A 23,063-nucleotide genomic window follows, 5' to 3' on the forward strand; every position below is an offset into this window, starting at 1 on the left:
GAGGGAGAGATCCTGATCCCATCGGCTCCAAACACTAAGGTTGAGTCGTGTGTCTATTTCCCTGTGCTAAATAGTTGAAGTGCCCAATGAACATTTGCTTAATCCAAGTATGAATGATGCAAAAAGAGAAATGCCAACAGTGTGAGCTTCAGAAGATGAGCTAGGAAGCATGACGGAATACCCAAGATAGAACCAGGATTTATCGGTCTGGCACGGGAGAACAGTAGAACATTAGCATCAGCCTGATCTATTTTGTCCCTCCTCTAGGTAACAGGTCTGTCGCTGTGGCATATGAGTCAGCTCTTGAGGGAAAGACTAAGGTTCAGTGAGGCCAAGCATCTGCCAGCCTTCCACACAGAGCCACTTCAGAGCCTGTGTTCCCTGTGGTTGGTCAAAGCCAGGGCTCACCTAGCAACGAGAGTGGCCCAGAGTGCACCAGGGCTCCGGACATTCCAGTGCTCACACAGCTTCCTGAGGGGTCAAGAGAAGTCTGGAGTTAAAGTCATCAGCTGGAACTTCAGCAGGGCACAGGCCTGTCTGGGAGAAGTCACAGTGGTCAGTGGAAACAAGGTGAGCCCAGCGAGTAAATCCTCCCGGAGCTCCAGCGTCAAGGCTGAGGTCTTCCATCGAGTGAGTCTTCAGCGGTAACTTTCCTCCATGTGCGTGGACAGTGGGGTGTGGGTGGATTCGGGCTTCAGGACTTCCTGGGCCCTCAGGCCAGCTCCACAAAAGGACTGGAAGGAACCACGTGAATATGATGTTAGCTCACTCACCAGCCAATGGACCAAGCTGTACCAAGGTATATCTATCGAGACGTGAACCAAGACTGAGTGTTCTGCACAGGGACAAGCCATGTTACTGATTTGCCTCTAGGAACAATGGAAAGATCCCCTGTGAGAAGCACCCGTGGGAGCCTGTCTGGGCTGCTAGGTACACTTGCCACACTCAATGCATTCATGTGCTTTGCCCAACACAAACACACAAGTGAGGAGGACTATCAAACTTCTTGGCCTTTATCTAGAAGTGCACCAGATTCTCCTCTGGCAGGAAGGGGACAATTGGGTCAAGAGACCGGAATCCTGTTCTCAACTACAGGAGCTCTCTGAACTTCAGTCTCCTTATTGGTGAACAGGTTCATGCCAGAAGAGAAAAGCCTGATGGCACTGCATGGCGCTAAGATTGCCATGACTTCCTTGTGTCCCTTTATTACTTGGATTCCTATTGTTTTCTGTGCCTTGGAGGGGAAATAAAGGGTTGACTTGTTCCCCACCCCCCAAAAAAAGTATTAGCCAAGTTATATAAATTAGAGCATTCTAGAAGAGAAAAAAGAAGCGCTTCATCCCTTATGTAATTCCTTCCAGGGTATGCAATCTATCAATGAAATTAATGTATACAGGAGCACTTTGAAAGAGGTAAATTTAAATACAAACAAAAAAAATTAAGATAATGATAGAGGAAGATCAAATGAGCCTGCACTTAATGGAGGGGGCAGTCTTCAGACCTCACAAGTCTGTGATTACTAAGCTGGGGGTCCGCTGATGTTCCTTAACAGAAGCCAGGTCAGCTGGGGGTGCAGTCAGGCCCACTGGGTGGGCAGACGGTTAATCACAGGGGATCCCTGCAAACGGCTTGCTCGATAATCAGTACCTAAACAGAGGTGGGGTGCTTCATCTGAGCAGGTGCAATGCCTCTACTGCAATGAGCAGGCTTTAATGCAAAACGACCCATCATCACCCACTAGGGAATCCTGGGAGAGAGACTTCACTGTCCCACGCCTCAGTTTTCTCCGTGTCCACAGGGACAGTAACGCCTGCCTCCTGAGATTGTCAATAAAGTTAAATGACTCTGTAAGCCACTGGGTGCAGGTGGGCACATGCTGCACACCCAGCATTCCCCAGCAGGACTATCAGCCAGTCCTCTGCTGAAGACAAGGGGCAGGAGGGGAGAGCGGCTAAAGAGACAGCCTGCTGCACCCTAAAAAGGTGCTTTGGCTTAGATGGCATAAGACAGGCTCCGCCGAGGATCCCATTGCCACACACCATGACCTGGGCCTTCCTCCACCTGAAACCATGTAGTTCCACACCTAGCAATGTGATACCACACAAGACAGCCAGCCTCGATGTCATCTCACTTGGCTCTACACACAAGCCATCCTGTACCTCACAGTGGGGACAACTAGGGGCACTAACCTTTGCTCATACCAACCTGGTTTCCAGGAAATCTAATAAAAATCTAACCATCTTGCCTCCCACCCTACTGCCTACTGCAGCCTGGGGGCAGAAGGAATCTGGGAAACTAGACTTCGCCCCAGCCCTCCTCACTACAGAGGAAGCACCAACCTAAGATGAGGGAAAACGGACAGCGATGCTGGGGGCTATGAACACGCACAGTGAGCACCTCTAGGTGAGACAGAGCATGGGACAGAGGGACATGCACGTCCCCTAATATTTTCACGTAGGTGCTTGTCTCCCACCCTCCACCAGGTGGGTTTTGTTAATGAGGGACGCCACTGGCCATGTGCGAGTTACCTGGTTTCATTTTTCATTCTCCAGCCATCCCGACACTTGTGAAACCACAGCTCCTGGCCAGGAGAGATGCCAGTCTTCTTAGGGTCTTGGGCACAAAACATCATTCTAGGAGAAAAAGAAACTACTGTTGTATCCAAAACTCTAGACAGTGCTTTCTGGATTCAACAAAAATGGGAAAGGGAAAGAGAAACTTCGAGCATGTTATATCTACTCCAGAGCCTTCAGAACTGCCCATCCCTGAAGCAAGACTGCCCATCCATCCTGCAGGACTGCCTCATCCCTGCTGCAGGACTGACCATCCCTGATGCAGGACTGCCCATCACTGCTGCAGGACTGCTCATCCATCCTGCAGGACTGCCCATCCCTGATGCAGGACTGCAGCATGTACCTTGCTTTATGATGCAATCTTACGCAGCCTCGATCACACATTTCCTGCTTTTCTTCTCTATCTTCCCAAAAGGCTGCCTGCCATTTAGGGCCATGACCTCTTGGAAGCTCCCATCCCTGCCAAAGCCCCCATGAACCTGACCACCCTGGACCTTAGTACAAAGGCGTATCTTTACGTGAATGTTGCTTTGGTAATTGTCGTTGCTTACAACATGAACTTTAAAATGAAGGTTTTGTTCTACTTTACAATAGGCTATGCTGCTGGAAACCGGGGGGTTTTGAGATCAAGGGTCAGCCTTACCACCATGCTCAAGGTCCCTATAAGACACTACTGTGAACTACCCATTGACAAGAGTTCTTAGAACTCAACTACAAGTCAAAAATCAAAGGTTTGGGCTGGAGAGACAACTCAGCAGTTAACAGTACAAACTGCACATGCAGAGGCCCAGAACTCTGTTCTCAGCACCCAGGCCAAATGGCTCACCACCACCTATAACTCCAGCTCGAGAGAACGAGATATCCTCTTCTGCGGGTACCTGCACTCAGGTATACCTACCTACCTACACACACACACACACACACACACACACACATACACACACACATACACACACACACACACACACACACACACTTTAAAGTTTTTAAATTAAATCTTAAAAAAAAAAAAGTTTAGTTCATGGACAACCAAAAGCATAGGGAGAATCAAAGGCCTGCTAATCACCATTTCACAATAGTTTGTGGGAAGCAATAGCTTGTGGCTGTACCACACAGCCTTGGTGACGTGATTACCACACTGATGACCAACACTGTGGAGGACACCTCACCCCGATGCCGAGGCAGGGAAAAAAAGCCATATTCTAGACCTTTCCTGGAGAGTTTAAGCGCCTTCAGACCTACATGTTTATAAACCTGCAAAAAGATAGCTTACCTCACTCACAATCAGAGAACACAAATTCACACAGTGCCAGACGGCCTGCTGCCACCCGAATGGCAGCAGTGCCCCACCATGGGACAGGAAGCAAAAGAGGGAAACCATGGTGCTAGGGCCGAGAAGGAAAACTAGTCCAACCACTCCGGAGAGTTAACCATCAACAGACTACAGCTAAAGTTAGCGGATACATTTCACAGACATTTGGATGTTTAAAAGCAACTCATGAAGCAGTGTGCCCAGTCATGGGAAATCTAGACGCATCTAAAACAATCCTGCATACTGCTAATGGGTATAAACAAAGATGCTAATGGGCATAGAAACATAAAGGAAGGAAGCACATTCCCAGTAGTTAATTAATGCCAAGTTTTCATTCTGTCTGGTTTGGAAGAAGGGAAGCTAGCTGTGGGCAGAGGAAGGACACAGAGCTGACTGCAAATGCTTCCCTGATCTTTGGCTTTGAAACCTATCGGAACACAATTGGGGAAATTGCTTATATTTGTTAAGTCTTGATGGTGATTTAAAGAGTGTTCACTACATCTGAAATATTTTATAATGAGGATTGTGTTTCTGCTATCACACCTCTCGGCTCAGGCTGCAGTTAGGAGAGCAGGGGAGTAACACGGGTACAATTATGGAGATCACAGGCTAGGTTCTAACAGCTCCTCGATAGAAAAATCCCCAAGTCACAGGTTCCTAGACTAGATACTCTAGGAAAGGTTCCAAAGTGCCAATTCACTCCCACTGCTGCCAGCCTGGCCAAGGGCAGTAGACACAAACAAGCCACAGGAAGAATTATCATGGGGACAAATGTCAGAGGAAAAGACAGAAAGGTTGCAGGCTGCTTCCTCCCGCTGATGGTGGTCACTGCAGAGGTCCAGGAAGAAAACACTCCCCTCACGAGGAAGGCCTCCAGAGCCTCACTGGCTTTGAGCCCTCCTTGGCAGAGTTAGGGCACAGTAACAAGAGTTGATCTATAAAGGTCTGGATCTCCCAGTTTGGGGTTCAAAGGAATGAAAGGTTGCCAGCTGGCACAGCATGGGGAGCTCTTGGCTGGTGGAAGCCACAGCCCCAACTGAACAGCATGATTCAGAGCCGCTGGAGGAGACAGTGCTCTGAGAAGTGGGCTCTGGACGGGTAGTCTTGTGGAAGGCTTCACCTGTGCGTACAGATGCTCCAACTTGCCCCTCAACACAGCACACGCAGAGATCTGCGTCCAGGGGAAGACCTCTTCCTCTGGGCCAGCACAAGACTTGGCAAACAGAACAAGCACTGAACTCCACACAGTCCCTTCCCACCCCTCCCCAGAGGGCTGTGGTCAGGACGTAAGATGGACATACCACAGTTTCCAGAAGTCTGGGACTAACAGTCCTTGCAAAAATAGTTGAAGTTTAGCTGGTGGCAGAGGGCTCTGGATATTACTCGTACAAAGGAAGAAACGCAGAAGGACCTTGTACCCGCCTCTCACAAAGACCAAGAAGGGAAGGAACACTTACTTTCTCTGCGTTTCCCCAGACTTGACACGAATTCTTCGGATGTGCAGCTCCCTTGAGGGGTTGCTGGGTTGAGACAGGTAGCTGCGAAACTCATTCCACAGGTTGTACCAGGAATGAGATACCCCCTCCCAGGCAAATCTGATCTTCAAGAGATCACCCAAGTCCTCCTCAGTGTAGACCAGGAAGGTGTTGGTGGCATTCAGCTCGATCTTCTCCACTCTGCAAGGTGAGAGAGAAGCTCATCTCATTCCCCTCCCACCTCGGGAAACTGGCACAATCCGCCCACCTCATGCCCTCCATATCCCCACTTCAAAGGACCACCCAGGAAGCTGAGTTGTGCTCTACGCTGACAGATAACTTTGCCCAAAGCGCCTAACTTCTTATCAAAACCATTCCTGAACAGCTATCCCTTTGTGCCACTAATTCCTAAGAGACAGTGCCAAGGAAGAGCAGAAAAGAGGAAACACAAATTCACCTTCCCGACACAAGCATGCTTGCCGATCCTCAGCCCGGAGGCGGCAGTCTCCCTTTCTCCCTCCCTTCTTTCTTCCCCTCTTCCTGCCTCCTCTCCCATCCCTGCCTTGCCCATCATGCTAGCAATTGTGGATGTTCAATCCTTGTCTTTCAGCAAGACCTCGAGCCCATACAGGTGGCCTTCTTCTTTCTCCCTCCCTTCCTTTTTTATTCCTTATCATCTGTTTGTTGACAGGATCTCACTGCATTTCTCAGGCTGTCCCAGAACTCACAATTCTCCTGCCACCGCCTCCCCAAGTGCTGGGATCCAGGCTACACTGCCACACCTGGCTCTGATACTTCTGTCATTTCACAACGACAACATCACTTGGCAGGATGCTTTGTGCCTGGTGGGAACTCAACAAATCTCTCCAGACCTCCATGCACCCCTCCCACAGATGATCACTACAGAAGTTCCAGGGATGACGGTCATCAAGTTCCCGAGTCCCTAAAGCCTCGGGTGTCAGGCGTTGCCTGAGATGAAACAGCCGTGTCTGTGCAGCTGATCCAGCAGTTTCACATGCAGCTGATTCATCTTGGGAGCTTCCCTCCCTGAAACCCTCTGAGTCAAGGACTTGAAGGAGAACAGACAGCAGAAGAGAGGAAAGAGGAGATAGAGATGCCAGCTAGAACCACCCAGCTCCTCCCCTGGGCAAGCCGACCTGACTCTCCCATACTTCTTCCTCACTCTCTCATTCTCAGACTACCTAGTTCTCCATCCTGAGCCAGAGGTGCAAAGAATGTTCACACTTACACTTCCAAAGGCAGATTCGGGGAGTCTGCGTTACTGCCGTACAGGGTAATGTAGAAGGTGGGCTGGATGTCTCCACTGTTCTTGTAGCTGAAGATGTGGACTTTCATCTGATAATGGTAAACTGTATGGACAACAGAACAAAGACCTTTGTGAGCCTCGCTTGTCATCTCAAAAGTCACACAGCACACTGGATTTTAGAAACAAAAATCCTGTTGGACCCATCTAGCCTTAGCTGGGCTCTGGTCTTATTCTACCTGAGAGCATAGGAAATCAATGAAGATGTTTGGGAACTTGGGATTATTTATTTTCTACTGTGTGACACTAGATTAAGGACCAAGGTATAGACCTCTCTGGGTCTCAAGGTCTTCGTACATAAAATACTGTCTCACAAAATATCATAAACAGGTTATAGAAGTAAACACCACTGCTTCTGTCTTCTGTGCACTTTGCTTCCCAGCTGTTGAACATGAACAGAGTACATTGAGATATTGATACAGATATTTATGGGGTAGTATTCGCATCACAAAAGGGGTCCTTACCCTGGATTTCTAAAGGAACCACTTTACTAGGGCACGCACAATGTGATCTGATTTTTAATAACTTGCTACATAGACCACAGCTCCTGGGCTGCTACATGGCCTGTTCCTCAAGAAAGTATAAAGGAAGAAAAAGACCAAGGGGCACCTGGGAGCCTGAAGGTCAGTTACCTCTGAAAGGCATGCCAGCCCGGGTTTTTAAGTACATTTTGCTGTTCCTCTTCTTCCTCATCTTCTTAGCATTGTAGCCAATGTTATTGCAACGGTTCTTCCGACAGCTCAGACAGATCCCCTTTTTGAAGCGGTTAGGGTCTGTGCATTGGAAGGCAAAGCTCGGCTTGTCCTGATTCACCAGAGAATCAACAAAGAGGTCTACGGCTCGCTCATGCTCACACTTCGCCGCCTCTGTGATTGCTGGGGAAACAGGGAGGCAGAGAACACACGGGGATGAACCACTTCCAGATGATCCCACCCCTCAGTCAACAGTCGCTGCATACCTCTTCCGGGATAGGTTTGAGGCTGGTGGTGTGTGATTATTAACATAGGCTCAGTGGCATTCCAAGCTCTTATTAACACAGCGAGGAATTTAAGACCATTCCAGCCATCTAACTGTCTACTCTGTAAGGGAAGGCAATGCTAATATACTCAGAGAATTGGAGAAAAGAGAGTTCATACACTAAGAGTAAAATAGATGGCCAGGAGTGGTGGCACACACCTTTATTGCCAGCATTCCCAGGCAGAGATAGAAGGACCTCTGTGAGTTCAAGGCCAGCCAATTCTACATAGCAAACTCCAGTACAGCAGAGACTAGAGAGAGAGACCCTGACTCAAAAAAAATAAAAAAAGAAAAGAAAAAAGAGTAAAATAGAGTGTGAAAGGGCAGCTGTGTGGTCGAGTCACTAAGTAGAAACACCAGAAATGAAAGCTGGGCATGATGGCACATATCTTTAATCCCAGCACTCAGGAGGCAGTGGGAGGCAGAGCTCTGTAAGTTCAAGTCCAGCCTGGTTTACATATCAAGTTCCAGGCCAGCCAGAGCTACATAGTGAGATCCTGTCTCAAGAAAAAAAAAAATTGAGCCAGGTGGCAGTGGCACACCCCTTTAATCCCAGCACTTGGGAGGCAGAGTTCAAGGCCAGAGTTCAAGACCACTCTGGTCTACAGAGTGAGATCCAGGACAGGCACCAAAACCTACACAGAGAAACCCTGTCTGGAAAAACAAAATAATCAATAACAATTGTGACTTGAAAGCATGAGCAAGCAGGTGAATGCTAACAGGCAAGTTGTATGACTCAGCATACAACTTCTGTGGGAAGAGATGTGAATGATGAATTGGACTGTGTTGGTTGTATTCACAGCTCTGGCTGACTTAGACGATGGACAGAGTGAGTCAGACACAAGGCAGATCAAGTACAAACTCACTTCCATATGCAATAGATCCCAAAACATCATTGAATCCACAGCCCGGCTGGAAGTCACCACCATTGGGATAGATGTCAATGTGACCCACGGGCATCCGAATTCCAATGCTCAAGCCGAAGGAGAGAGTGTAGGTGTGCAGGACATCCACAAAGTCTGCGTCATCAGGAGAGAGCCTCTTGTGGAAATCCGCCCCTTCAAACATGGGTCCTGCAGGATCCAGACCTGCAGCAAAGAAAAGCAAGGTAGACTTAGTCAGAAGCATCAAGGCATTGAGTCTTGACTTAGAGTCCAAGTATGGAGTATGCAGAATGAAGATGCTCTCTGAGCCCAGCACCCAAATCCAGATACTGGAAATAAAAAATAAGGAATCCCTATGTGGTTGACCCAAGATGTCATCACTAAAATTAAGTCCTATAATCACAGAACCAGCATGTTGTTTTTTTTTCTGAAGCCCCCGTGCCTCAGCCAGCCCAGTGTACTGACCACAAGATTTACCCTGCTGTCAGCCCTGGGGAAACACAGGAGTGAGAACTAAAGCAGTTCTAGAATAAACTCTGCTCCTGACCTAAGCCATGCATCCCAGTCATCGCCCCTAGGCACCTTCCACAGCAGAACTCTATCTGCCCCAAACCGGATGGTTTATATTTGGACTCACACTTCCACTGCCTTTAATTATGAGTCAGGCCAGGGCCCAGGCCCAGGTACAGATGAGAAAGGCATCTCTGATCTCAACAGGGTGTGAACCCAAACTCCAGACTTCACCATGCCTTCTGTTTTGCAGCCACAGTGAGAAAGACTTTCTGCCTCCCCACCTTTCCATGTTGAACCTGAAAGCTGTTCTCCATGGGCCACTGGTTCTCCCACTCTGGACTGCTCAGATCATATGAAGGAGCGTGTTATAAACTTGGATTCTACCAGGTAGCTCTAAAACACACTGAAAGGACTCCCAAGCTAGTAATCATCTTCGTGCGTATGCATCAGGAGAGCAGGTAGGGAGGGAAGTGGTCAAGTATACATAGCAATGTGAGACTTAACACTGTCTTTTCATTCTGGACTATACAAATATGAGAACATTGTTTTAAAGAAAAAAATAATGAACAAGCCCTCAAAGCATAAGAATAGATTTCTGAGTCCCTGGCCCCCAGGGCTGGCACACACACAGAGAAATGTAGATTGGTTCTCCAAGGGATCCTATAAGTCTGCTTGTGGACCAGACATTGACATTTTTTCCTATTCTTCAGGATCATATATGAAGTGTAACCTCAGGCCTCAATTCATTTGTGTGAAAAATTAAGAGATTAAGAATCTGTCTATATTTATTATCAAGCTATAATCATACAAACTGGATTTATCCCAACCAGGAAGGCTCTTTGCTCTACCAACACACAATAAGGATATGGAAAGAGTTAAGAATAAGATGTAAGGGCTGCAGAGATGGCTCAGAGGTTAAGAACACTGGCTGCTCTCCCAGGAGACCTGGGTTCAATTCCCAGCACCCACATGGCAGCTCACAACTATCTGTAACTCCAGTTCCAAGGGATCCAACACCCTCACACAGACATACATGCAGTTAAAACACCAATGCCCAGAAAAATTAAAAATAAATAAATAATTTTTAAAAAAGAAAAGAAATAAGATGTACACAGGATGGGCCCTGTTTTGTCTAAGGCAAATATTGGGCACTGAGAGTGTTTAGGTCCTCAAGACACGTTTGGTGATTTGGGGAGAAATTTTTGTTTATGGCACTTGTGAGTAAGAGAACTAACAGCATCTACTGAGGACAGGCCAGAAATACAGCTAAACATCCTAAAATGTGTCACATGGCCCTGACACACACACACATACACACCTCAAATCCCCACGGACCCACATAACGTCACTTCCCAGACTGAGAGACCCCAGTCTAGAGACACCAAGGCCTGGAGGCAATATGGCCAAGAACTATGTCATTTTGTTGTGTTTTGTTTATTTTGTTTTGAATTGTTGAGACAAGAGCCTGGGGAGCTGGCAGAATGCTAATCAGTGCCACATTCAGCAGCCCTCGTGTCTCAAAAGCAGGCCCTTCCCTCCAACCTCTCTGTGGAGCAGGAGCCTGAGTCTGTCCAGTTGCATGTCCCACACTGTTCTAGAACTCACAATGTAAACCACGCTGGTCTTGAACTCTTAGAGATCTGCCTGTTTCTGCTGAGATTAAAGCAAACGTCATAATACCCGGCAAGTCTGTGTCTTAGAAGGAGGCAATGGGTAACAGAACCATGTTCCCCAGATGCAGCACCAAGAAGCAGTGAGTTCGCAGCGATGCACGTGAGAGGGTAACTTTAGGACAAAGGCGGCTGCTTTACGTGTGGAGTGGATAAACCAGGGCTTATTACTCCTGGAAACGGGTGGAGGCTAAAACCAGAAAGTTACAGAAGTTTGGATGATTTTATGGGTGACCATGGCAGAAAGGGATCCCGGGCTACTTAGGGCTCAACCCTAACCAGGACTAAAAGAAAGATGGCACGATAGTGTGCCCTTCCAGAATAGCCCACAATGACCTACTGGAGAGACTGCAAGAGCCATAGTATGACATAGAGGCGTCCCCCTGCCTCTCACCCTGTGCACCGAAGAGGAAAAGAGAGAAGAAGAAGAAGAAGAAGGGAACACTATGCTTTGCACCCAATACAAGAGAGGGGCTCTGTGCTGGGGACAAACAAAGGTCCCCACCAGACAGGCAGCTCCATGGAAACAGAGCTGTTCTGGAGGAATGCCGCCAGCTGAGGGGGCCTCGCAGGCCAGTGTGGGGCCTTCACCTACCCAGCTCCCTGCTCAGACTGTGTGACACACATCCCTGGCCCACAAGCTCAGGAGAAAAGTGACATAATCGACTTTTTAATTATATATTTTATCTGTACTGCTAGATAGTAGCTAAGGGCAGGCCCTGCAACCTAGTAACCTGGACTGAATCCCAGACCTGCTTCTTAGAGTGTGCAAGGTATTGGGTTCATTGTTTAATCACCCGGGCCTCCTTCCCCCAACTGTGAAAGCTGCAAGGTTACTGCATGGCTTAGAGACAGCACAGAGGAAGCACCATGTGCTTAAGGGTTGAATGAAACAGCATCTATCCTGTAGCCTGCACACAATGTACCTCACTCATATTTCTTAAAGGAATCCACCCACTTACTTATTGCTCATAACCATAGGATTGGACATTAAATAGTGCCTATCCTATAGCCTGCACAGAATGTACCTCACTCATATTTCTTAAAGGAATCCACCCGCTTGCTTATTGCTCATAACTATCTAGACACAAGTTCAGTAAGGAATGCATGACCTCTTCCCTACAGCACCGCAGATTGCCTTCCGAAGCTATCTGCAGCAAGCAAACCCCACACCCTCCAGCCAAGCAAGACTGGGACTCAGATCTCTAATAGGCCCCAAGCTAAGGACCCCTGTGGCCTCTCCATGGTGGCATCACTCCCTGAGGACCACACCCAAGCTGTGGTCTCCAAGCTCTTATCACTCAGGTTCTCATGAGAATAAAGCATAAAGAAGAATAGAGACAGCCTACCTCCATCAGACACCTACAACAGCGTGGGGTAAGCAACCTGCCAGACCTCTGCTCCACAGAGAGCTGGGAGGGAAGGGCCTGCTGTCAGGACATGAGGGCTCCTGCATGTGACATTGATTAGCATTCTTCCAGCTCCTCAGCTGGCCACAGACAAGAGGCCCTCTCTTCAGCAGCTACCACCTAAACAAGCAAAAAGAACTGGAAAGCTCTCTAGCTAGCCCTATCTTACTTCAGACTGGAAACAGGGAAAAGCAAAATCTTTGGTTTGTCCTTGTTACCAGGGACATATTGGACCTTGACCCTGGTAGAGACCACATGAGTGCTGCAATCTGCACCCAGCTGGCCTGGCTCTGGAACACTAGAGAATGACCGCACAATCACCGCCTCCTTTGGACAACTCAAGGCCCAGCACTCTACAATTCGGGAAGAAGGGCTCTCAAGCTATGCTGGATGGAATCATTGGCTCTAAAAGAGTTTGAATGCATATGTCTGTGTGTGTGTGTACCTATTAGACTCTGTGTGTATACCTATTAATCTCTGTGTGTGCACACCTATTAGACTCTGTGTGTATACCTATTAATCTCTGTGTGTGCACACCTATTAGACTCTGTGTGTATACCTATTAATTTCTCTGTGTGTACACCTATTAGACTCTATGTGTGTACCTATTAATTCTGTGTGGGCACACCTATTAATCTGTGTATGCACCTATTAGACTCTGTGTGAATACCTATTAATCTCTGTGTATGTACCTATTAACTCTGTGTGTGCACACCTATTAGACTCCTTTCCACCTGAGTCCTATTTTAAAACAAAAGCACTACAGGGAAAGACAGTGGTCATACCTTTTCTTCTAGATGCTCTCTGACTGTGGCTTAAACGTATCCTCCCTGAAAAATTCATAGACAGGAAAAGTAATCCCAAATCCAAATGTGAATGGTATTTGGAGGTGAGATGTTTAAGAGCTAATTAACATTAGATAAAGTCATCAAGGTGGTGTTCCCAACATGATGCGTTTTATAAGAGAAAGAATGACCTAAGCGAGCATGCTTGTTCTATCTGATCATGTGATACCCCCCATAATGTTATCATGCAGCAAAAAGATGCCAGGAAGCAAAAAAAAGCCTGCTATGCAGCATAACTTATCCAATCTGTGCCATTCAGTGACAGCAACAGAAAGCAACATAAGCCATCATTCTTAGTTATATTAGGGATGGAAGGGGAGCTGGGGTGAATGCCTTTAAAGAATGCTGGAAGGAGAAAAAAAAGTCAGGGCAACAAATTTATCAACCATTTTGTGTAGAGGAAGCTCTCTTGTGTACCTAAAGATCCCAAAAATGGATAAAGGATCTTTGACATTTTTTATAATCATTAAATAATTTAGTCCAAATACAGGCATTAAAAATTCACTATGATGAAATTTCCAATACAGAAAAAAAAAAAAACAAAAAACATTTTCTGTTGAGTTCCTGGATAGCAATATCAGAAAAGTCTTTAATTATAAAATCCAACCACTCATTCTAAACGGTAACTGTCACGATAAAGATGCAACCTTAACACTGGAAAGAAGCCATTGGTTAATGAAGTGCAAACCAGAGGCAGTATTCAAACCAAACTCTACCACTCACATCCGGAATCTCATGGGGGAACCAAAAGTGAACACTCAGAAGCGTGGAAGCCAAGGCTCCCTTTGGCCTCTGCTCCTTCATCCTTAGTTATCTGCCCCTGAGCAAGCTGACTCACTTTTGCCTGTGTCCTCCTCACCTCTTGGACTAGACCAGCGGTTTCCAAGCCGTGTTCCCACCTTGAGTTTTAGGAGTAAATCTGAAAGGCCTGGCTAACACGACTCACACAGACACACGGTGGAAGCGGACCTTACCGGTGATTCTGCCCACTGTCCCTTTCACAAAGTTGCCAACGTGTCCGGCCACATGTGCTCCAAGGCTGTAGCCAATCAAGTGAACGTTCCCAAGAGAAAACTCCTCCTTCTCCTGTAACAAATCATCAAAGGGTGTGAGTCCAAGAGTGCAGTGCTGAGTCTCCAGGGCCACCAACAATTCAACGTGTCCATCGTAAGAGAAGAAGGGCCACAGGGGTCACAGACATAGACTCCTTGTAGCATCCCCAGTGTTACTGACACACAATATGGATGGAGGGAGTTCTCAAGGACTTGGTGGCACTTGAATGCCAAGAGAGTAGTGGGGGAGACAGGACTGCAGGAGGCATACCTAAGCTTTCCCCTGCAAGCTCTCCTACAAGGTTTCCTTTCTTTGGGGCAGTATTCAGAGGACACAGATGAATCAATGTAGAGGTCAAAAGACACCGTACCGTCAGCAGACCAAAGTGCCAGCCATGACCGCAGTGACCTGCTCCCTGTCGGTCTTTGGCCTCTACTGTAACCCCAGAAGCTTCTGACTCCTCACCTTAAGCTACCTGTGCTCCCACAGTTGGAGCAGTGTCCCCTTCCAGAGTACTCAGCTGGTGTGGGGAGGAGGGGTGCTGAGGTGGGGCTTTGACCCTTAGCTCAGTAAACACTGTTTACAGCACAGTACTGCTGGAAAATCTTGCCCAGGATTCTGCCTGGAGTCAGAAGATTCCCCGGTGAAAGGAAAGTCAGGCTGGAAATGCTCAACATCTAGAGTCCCTTTGCCAGGAGACCCCTTGTCCTTCCTGCCTGTTAGGTCTACTTGGCTCGGGAAAATGGTTAACTTATAAAATGTAAATCAAGCCCTCAAGATCTGTTTTACATACTCTGCTTTAAACAACGCAGTGGATGGTCTCTGTGAAGCAACCTCCTTGCATGCCTTCCCACAGCCACCCTCCAAAGGCAAGAGCAGCGGTCTGTGGCTCCTTCAGATGGAAAACCAGCCCTGGCTCCCGGCCATTCTCAACTACCCTAAGGGCATCCGCTTCTAAGGTCGGGAACTAATCTCCCACAAGACAATTTTTTCTTTTTACAGCAAATAAAGTAACAGAAAAATCCAGAGATCTATCAACCATTAAAAGGCTCTGAAACAGACTTTGCAGTAGTTCATGCACTGCTCAAATTGAGCAAAAATTGTAATGCTAGAGATGTTGATCATACTCGAAGTTCACAGTAACAACATGTGCTCTGCATTTCCCCAGAAAACGCAAGCTTACCTTCAGAAATGAAATGGGGAAAGAAAGCCTAGTGAAAAATGGCTCCCTTTCGTCTCTGCTTACCTGCAACCAGTTAAGCAGCCCAGCCACTCTTTGTCCCACCATCCTGATGTGATTGACAGCATCTATGTACAGCTGGTGAGCCAGGGGCAGCCAGTCAACCACCACCACATTGGCATCTTTCTCTCTTGTCTGCAGGGCTGACACAAGATTATACAGCCATTTTTCCCACATACCACTCATCTGCAAAGAAAACAGGAAGATTATTTTTCTTTGAATGCTCCTTCTGGACCTCATCTGACCGGTCCTTCACAATGGCTGCTGAGGAAATGTAGACTCTCCTGTGCGCAAGTCAGCCAAAGGCAGAAAGGCTTAATGCTTTCTTTCCCTGGGGTTCTTCACGTCTCCAGTGCCCCATCAAATTTTTCACAGCTCGTGTGCTATGCTACATTACCCTACTGTCTATTACATGGGTATTGGTGGCAACAATGGCCTGAGGTTAGTCTGAATCCCTGTCACAGCCAGCAAGTGGCCTGGTCCATCCTTCAAGGAGTTAGAGAAGGTTGCCTTGGAGAATTAGCTCCTCCCTTAGAAACACACTGTCACTTAGGCAGACACCAAGTTAACAAATGACCGCTTCCCACAACCCATCCCTGCCATCCTCTTGACCCCAGCGTAAGAAAAATCCACCCCTGGAATCCCAAATTAGAACTCAGAACACATTTTCCCACAGAAACAACATTATACATGGTAACTGGAAGCGGTTGTAAACCTATCCACACGTACATTATCAAATAAATAGATTTCTGTGCTTAGCCTGGGAACCCAAACACTATTTACAACTTGGGAAACCACCATTCCAAGTTCCAAACACATTACAAAAGAACTTTCTGGAATGCTCCCCATTTGTAAGCTTGCAAGCAGTTAGTATTTGCATTTTGACAGGAGGACCCTGGAGAAATTCAAATGTGCAATTCCGCTTGTGTCCTGGGGCATGAAGACAGACAGACAGGCCCTCAGTCATCCCTTCATTCACAATAGGAAGGTAGATCCTACCTTCCCAACTCCCAAGCCCGACCCCAGCTGTTGACGGTAGATCTAAAGACCCAGCAAGAATGTAACGGATATGAATTTCTCATCATTAAGAGGAAGAACGTCCCCTCCCAATTAGTCAGGCAGAAACCTGCTCACTTAATAGTGCCATTTTCCTACAGACTGTCATTCTGTGAATGAACAAATCCCTTGCTGGCCAAGAGTTTCTGAAGCTGAGTGTTAAAGCCCTTTTTTGTTGAAGTTTGTCATGGGCCTTTCAATGGAAATTGCTCAGCTAGGGCACATAAAGAGCCCCAGTGCCTTTAAACGGGGCCATCTCTATGCAAACAGGAGGGCAGCATGCCAATAGAACCCAGCCAGCCGGGCCAGCTGGCCCCTCAGATTCTCCCAGCCTGTTAGGTTGCTTCAGCTCAGCTCTGCTCTTAGAGCAGGATGGGCCCCTCCAGGCAGTGGTTGGCCAATGTAATTAAGTATAATTAGAGCTCCTTCAGAGCTAAGGGAGTTGGGCTAGCGGCCTCAGGAGAACCACTTTCTGAAAGCCCATTGCGTGCCAGCACTAAATGCCACCCTGCTGAGTCCGGATTGCCCCCTCTGAGAAGCGCCCATTACATTCTTCACAGCTGTCTGAAATACAAGCAGCCCACAAGGAAAGGGGGGAGAGAGAGGGTTTGGAATCTGGAAGCACCACTATTCTTTTTAATTGACCAAAACAAAAGGAATCAAATCTTATAAAAAGCTGCAGAGCCCCCTCCTGGGCTCACCGTCCATCCGTGAATGACGAAAAAGGTTTTGGCTGTCATGTTGAAGCCACAGTCTTCCAAGAGTTGGTTGTCACCAAGGGAGATATGGCACCCTTCATGTTCTGGGTCCTTAGAAGTGCGGACGTTAAAAGCCACAGAGGGTTTGACAGTGGCTGGTACTCCAGTGGGTTTGTATTCATCTGGGGAGGAAGAACAGCGTAAATACTCCTGGTGGCTGGGGAAGTGACTTCTAGTTCAGTTTTGAGCAAATTACTTGTCATTTGGGTTTTAGTTTTTTACAACGACTGAGTGTTTCCCCTTTGCCTTCTTAGGCAGCAGTTCTCAATCTGTGGGTCAGACATTTGCGTTACGATTCATAACAGTAGCAAAATTACAGTATGAAGTAGCAATGAAAAGAATGGAAGTTACGGTAAATCCGATATCTCAACTATCCTCAGTGAGTATTAATTAGTCATTTGAACTAAATTCTGTTGCTCAGAAATAAGTAGCTATCTTTCTTACTTTATTTTTCCCTGCCAAACTGATTTTTCCTTTCTTTCTTCCCTCCCTCAAATCCCTGCCTTTGGAGTGTGGGTTCTCTTTCCCTGGAACACTTAAGACTAGTTAAGCCAAGAATTTAGAAATTTTCATATTTAAAAAACAAATCTTTATGGCAAGGCACAATAGTGTATGCCTGTAATACCAGCACTCTTGAGGCAGAGCTAGATAGAGGGAAGATGACGTAAATTCTAGGCTAGCATGGGCTAGAGAGAGAGTTCCAGGTAAGTCTGAGTTCATGCTCTCTCTCTCTCTGTCTCTGTCTCTGTCTCTCTGTCTCTCTGTCTCTCTCTCTCTGTCTGTCTCTGTCTCTGTCTCTCTCTCTCTCTCTCTCTCTCTCTCTCTCTCTCTCTCTCTCTCTCTCTCTCTCTGTCTCTCTCTCTCTCAGGCCTGGTGGCTCACACCTATACCCTACAATCCCAGCACTTGAGAGGCCGAAACAAGAGAACTACTACTGAGTTTGAGACCAGCATGGGTGACATAGTGAATTCCAGGCCAACCTGGGCTTTATAGCAAGGCTGGAGGATGGGCAGGCGGTGACAGAGAGTGACAGTGACATCAGAGGGAGAAGGCAAGCATTGTGGAGCATACCACATATTACAAGACAGCCCCAGTAGAGTCTGGGGTATCCCCCCTGGGTCAAAGGCACTAATATCTCTGCAGAGAAACATAGGGCAACTCACGTTCTACAGAAAAAAAAAAAATGCAGATATTACAAATAGCTTTCTACCAGGGTTGGCCGCCAGATGAGTTGAGAGCATGTAAGGTCAGGTTCCTCCCATACAGCCTCCCAGCAAACTTCGAAGTTTTGAGATTTTGCAATTCGAGGTAAAAGGGTATTGACCCACTGTACAAGCCGCTTTCCTGGGCATTCCCATTTTGATCCATCGCTTACTTCAAAGACCTTAGACAGTCCCAGGGCTCTTTGCAACAGGCATCAGTTTGTTATTCGAATAGCTGAAGCCATGGGAAAATTCTTCACAACAGCAAAGCTGCCCCTTCCAGCTCCCTGTTACATACAGTGCGACCTTTTCTTGCCCCTGGGACATAGCCCTAATGGCACTATGGCCATGTGACCCCAGGTAGGCCCTGCCATTTAAGATAATCTCTAACTGATCCCCACTGTCTCTCATTCAATCATCCTAGTAAGCCTCTCTTGATAACAGATTAGGGGAAAGAGAGTACTCTCCTGTTACCCAGAAGTCACAGGGAGATACCAAATGAACATCCAGGAGCTTTATTTACCCAAGAGTTTAGAACAGAAGGAAAAGCCAGTTCTGGTGGGCACAAGGCTGTAATCCCAGCTACCGTGAAGACTGAGGGCAGGAAGATTGAAGATGGGTGCTACGTCTGCCTGAGCTACAGAATGAACTGAAGGCAAGTCTGAGGAACTTAGCTCGTCCTGGTTTCAAAGTTTGAAATACTAGTAAGTAATAATAGTTGTAAAGGGCTAGGGACGTCACTCTATAGTAGAGTGCTTTGAGTACACACTTAAAGCCACAGATTTAATCTCCAGTTTTGAAAAGACACACGAGGGAGCTAGGAAGTAGCTCCGTCAGTTGAGTGCTTGCCTAGCATGCACAAAACACGGAGTTTGATCCCCAGTACCCCATAAACCAGCTGTGGTGATCCATGCTTATTCAAGGTCAACCTTAGCTGCAGAGTGAGTTTGAACCCAGTCAGGGCTACATAAGACACTGCCCCCCTCCTCTCCCCCCCCCAAAAAAAAGGAAGAAAAGGGAAAATTGGACAGAGAAACCACAGCTATGGAGAGGGTGGTGATGAGATGGGACAAGCAGATACAGGGGGCTGGGGACATATGCCAGATGTAAGAGGGATAAAATCCAGAAAAAGGCCCCCAAAGACACATGATCAGAACACGGATTAGCTGTCATGAAATCAAGTCCCCAACTGGCAGAAATTTGAGGTACAGACATTACCAGTTCAGTTCTCCAACCTGGACAGCCGTTCTCACGGAGAGCAGATGGGGTGGGTTAGGAGAAAAGGCAGCTCTTAGCCTCCTAAGAGGGAGCCGAGGCTAAATTCACACATAGACAAGGAGGGCCACCCTGGCATCTGGCTTGCTCTGATCCCGAGGCTTCGTTCCTACTGTTTAAGGACAGGGTCACTTTGGCTTCTGGGCCTTTGTGATTGTTTTTCGCCCAGATGTCTTTGTGGTTCATTGTCTCAGCTCCTTGCTGAGGGGTCAAGTTCTAGAATAAGGTTCTCCCAGACCACAAATTAAAAGGCACCACCCTCAGCAGTGCTTCAAGACTCCCTCCTCAGCTTCACTTTCCTGCCTCATTCTGAGTACCATTTACATAATAGTTTTATTAGTTCCCACTGCTGAGATTAGCTCCCGCAAGGTTAAGGACTGCCATCTAGTCTCTTCTTCGCAGTCTTTCCCCACTATCAAGAGTCCCTGGTACTAGAATGCAGCAATACTTTTCAAATGAATGACACCACCGCCTAAATAACCAGAACCACAGAAACGTTAGCCTTCTTCAGGAAAAGAACTAGAGATGCCACATACCCCAAGTCACGCTTCTAGCTAACACTCAAGTTGGTAACAAGCTAGGAGAAGGTAGGTTTTTCCCGTTCCTTCCAACTTAAGCTCCCACGTGCCCACAAACTAACATGGACTCGTAGCTTCTGGCGCGCTATTCTGCAGACTAAATGAAATGATAGGCCTTGGTTTAAGTGCTCAGGGGCCCTCCACTGCTTAACCAGCCCATGCTGGCTCTGGATGACCCCACCCTCACTCCACCAGGGCAGATTGCCTCCAGTGAAAGTGTCAGAACCAAAGAAGAGGAAAAAGGATGCTAGAAGGAAGGGGAAGAATGGAGGAATGGGCAGAGGAGGGAAGATTATTTGGGGAGAAAGTTACAAGCCAGATGTCCCCTACAAGCACTTATCCATCCGAAGCCCGCCACGCCCGCCGCCGCCGCCACCTTAACTTCCAAGACACCTAAGCGTTAATGAAGGGCGGGGGGGGGGGGGGGGGAGGCACCGGAAGTTAGAGCTCTAAGAATTTTCTGGCCTCTCCAGCCTCCAAAGATAAGACAAGGTTTAAAACGTGGTATAATTTAAGCGAGACTGGAAGGCAGCTAGCTCGGCTAGCCGGACAGCGCTGATTAATGGAAGTGGGAGGAAGCAAGAGAAAGGATTCTAGCCCACGCACCCTCCCTGCTGGCAGGCGGCCTCCAGGATGGCTTGCTAGCGGGTGCTCTCAGCCGAAGCGCCAAGACAAGTGGCTTCCGACACCGAGGAGAACACAGCGCAGTGGGAAAGGATTTCGTTGGGACATGGAAGCACTGAAGAAGGGTCCGCAGGACTTGTGAGGGCGCAGCGCAGGAAAGAAATGGGGAGAAGAATAGTAAAAAATAAATGCACATTACCTCGCAGCGACCCCTGGGGACGTAAGTTTTCGAGACTTCCCGCCGCGAAGCAACAATAGACGCTCCAGAAGTAGAGCAGGAGAACCGGGTTTCGCATCCTTCCCTGCCACGCCCCCTCCTCTCAAACAGGTTTTTTTTGTTTTTCTTTTTAAGCCACTAAAACCTCCGGAGCCTAGAAGTGGGCAGCCTGGTCTCGGCTAGAAAGTGATGGGCTGGACAGCTGGAGGAGAACCTGGTAGGTTGGTAGCGCGGCGCGCGGCGAGGAGGAAAAGAAGCCGGTGGAAGAACACGCTGCCCAGCCCGACCGGTCCTCTCCCGGAGCCTCGGTGAAGCCGGGGCTCGCCGCTGTCACACCGCGAGCTCCAGGAGAGGTACTTTTTTAAAGTATTCGAGTCATCTGACCCATCGCCAGATGGTTATTTGCATAATTTATTCCCGTCTCGGAATGCTGATTGGTTATACCTCTGACGCCAAACCCTGAACTCCCCAAAGTTTGAATGAAAGTGCCACACACCCACCACGTGGACGCCCGCAGGGATGGACTAGTACACCGCTGGCCACCGCTGGCCGGGTCCACCGGCTGCTGCTGCTCTAGCCGCCCCTGCTTCCTCCCCTATTCCTGGACCCCCAGATCCTCCGCTCGCCCGCAGTATCCCACAAAGGAACATTTACCACCACCACCACCCCGAAATGATGTTCCCCCTGGAGAAGAGATCTCTGGAGACAGGAGGTCAATTCTCTTCGAGGTGGGAAGCCAGTCAGCGATAGGATGGTCTCTCCGCAGCCGGGGCCGAGGGTCGGGATGGGGAAAAGCCACATGGTCGTTTGTTTCATCTTTCTGTCTCCTGCAGCTTTGCCCCAGGTGCAAGCAGCGTGATGGACAAAAGCTGGTCAGATCCAGGGGCTGGGCCCTGGGGCCTGCTCTTTAGGGTTACACAAACCCCACTTCAAAGACCTCATTTCATTATTAGTTGCGACACTCTGGACAAGTCGCCCAACTTCTCCAAGGCCGTTTCCTCGCCTGAAAGTAAGGGGATAGCAGTTCCTGGGGCTTGGGGATCGTGGAGAAATTAACTCGCTCGCCGAGGAAAGCGCTCAGTTCGGGTAGGCGCTCTCCTGTCACTGGAGAGTAGGAATGGAGCGCTACCAGCCACCCTTCCCGAAGGGAAAGTGAGCCCAGGGAAGATCTAAGACATGTGGCCCAACCTCTGCCACGCGCCCAACTTCCCAGTGAGTGGAATTAAACACCCCCTCCCTTTTCTCCATCCTTTTCTCCCTCTTTAATCTGGATCTCCTGGCTGTGAGCTGCACGCAGATGAAACTGTGGTCCGGAGTCCGCAGTTCCAGAGGACCCGAGTTCCTGAATCCCGGGAGGTGGCAGAGCCGCTGCACCTCCCAACCAGTGGAGACCCTGAGCGCAAAGCAGACTGGAACCTGCCGACTCAGGGCTGAGCGTCCCCGTCCAGCCTCCTTCAGCTAGGGAAAACGGCTCTGCTGGCCGCACCTGGAACCCCAGCAGCAGCCCCCGACCCTTTCTCCCCTAGATAAGCGCTCCAGCTGCAGGGGCCGGTGTGAGGAAATCGAGCCCTAGCGAGTAGGTCCTGTTCTGTGACTCTGGCTGCCACACTTGACAGCACACACGAGCACACTTTCTCGCTCATGTGTGCTGTCACCAACGAATAAGAGGTAGATTGGCTTTATCTTTTGAGTATAAAACTCGGTGCAATCTAAGGGATGGTTAATGTCACCCTCCCGGCCCCTCCCACTGGCCCTTTTCCTTGGCAAACAGCAAGGGCATGCCAGGTACCACCTGCACTTAACAGACGGAAACAGGCACCGGACTGGCTGCGTCTGTGAAGGACGCCTCAGTCTCTCTCTACTGCCCTGGGTTGGCCTTGGCATATTGTCCTCTAGATATGAGTCTTGGCAAGCTCTACTAGCTAATTTTTTTTTATAGCTAACATCAGGGGCTAGCCTGTGATAAGTAAATACTTTAAAAAAATAAAATAAAGTCTCCCCTAGCTGAGGACAGTCAAGCTAAGAGTGCATAAGTGCT

The 23,063-nt window shown here is 48.2% G+C and overlaps 1 protein-coding gene across 1 annotated transcript; it reads right to left on the minus strand.

The window, feature by feature from the left end:
* Positions 1-306: 306 nt before the first annotated feature.
* Lipg (lipase G, endothelial type) lies at positions 307-21,456 on the minus strand. Its single transcript, XM_059246454.1, has 10 exons — positions 21,008-21,456; positions 17,073-17,251; positions 15,322-15,501; positions 13,997-14,108; positions 8,568-8,789; positions 7,317-7,559; positions 6,610-6,730; positions 5,343-5,561; positions 2,529-2,633; positions 307-734 (listed from the first exon to the last, which is right to left on the minus strand). The coding sequence occupies exons 1-10, from the start codon at positions 21,102-21,104 to the stop codon at positions 713-715; spliced, it is 1,500 nt and encodes a 499-aa protein (XP_059102437.1). The 5' UTR covers positions 21,105-21,456; the 3' UTR covers positions 307-712.
* Between the last annotated feature and the right edge of the window lie 1,607 nt (positions 21,457-23,063).

The sequence above is a fragment of the Peromyscus eremicus genome, chromosome 19 (assembly GCF_949786415.1).
Source record: "Peromyscus eremicus chromosome 19, PerEre_H2_v1, whole genome shotgun sequence".
Lineage (NCBI taxonomy): Eukaryota > Metazoa > Chordata > Mammalia > Rodentia > Cricetidae > Peromyscus > Peromyscus eremicus.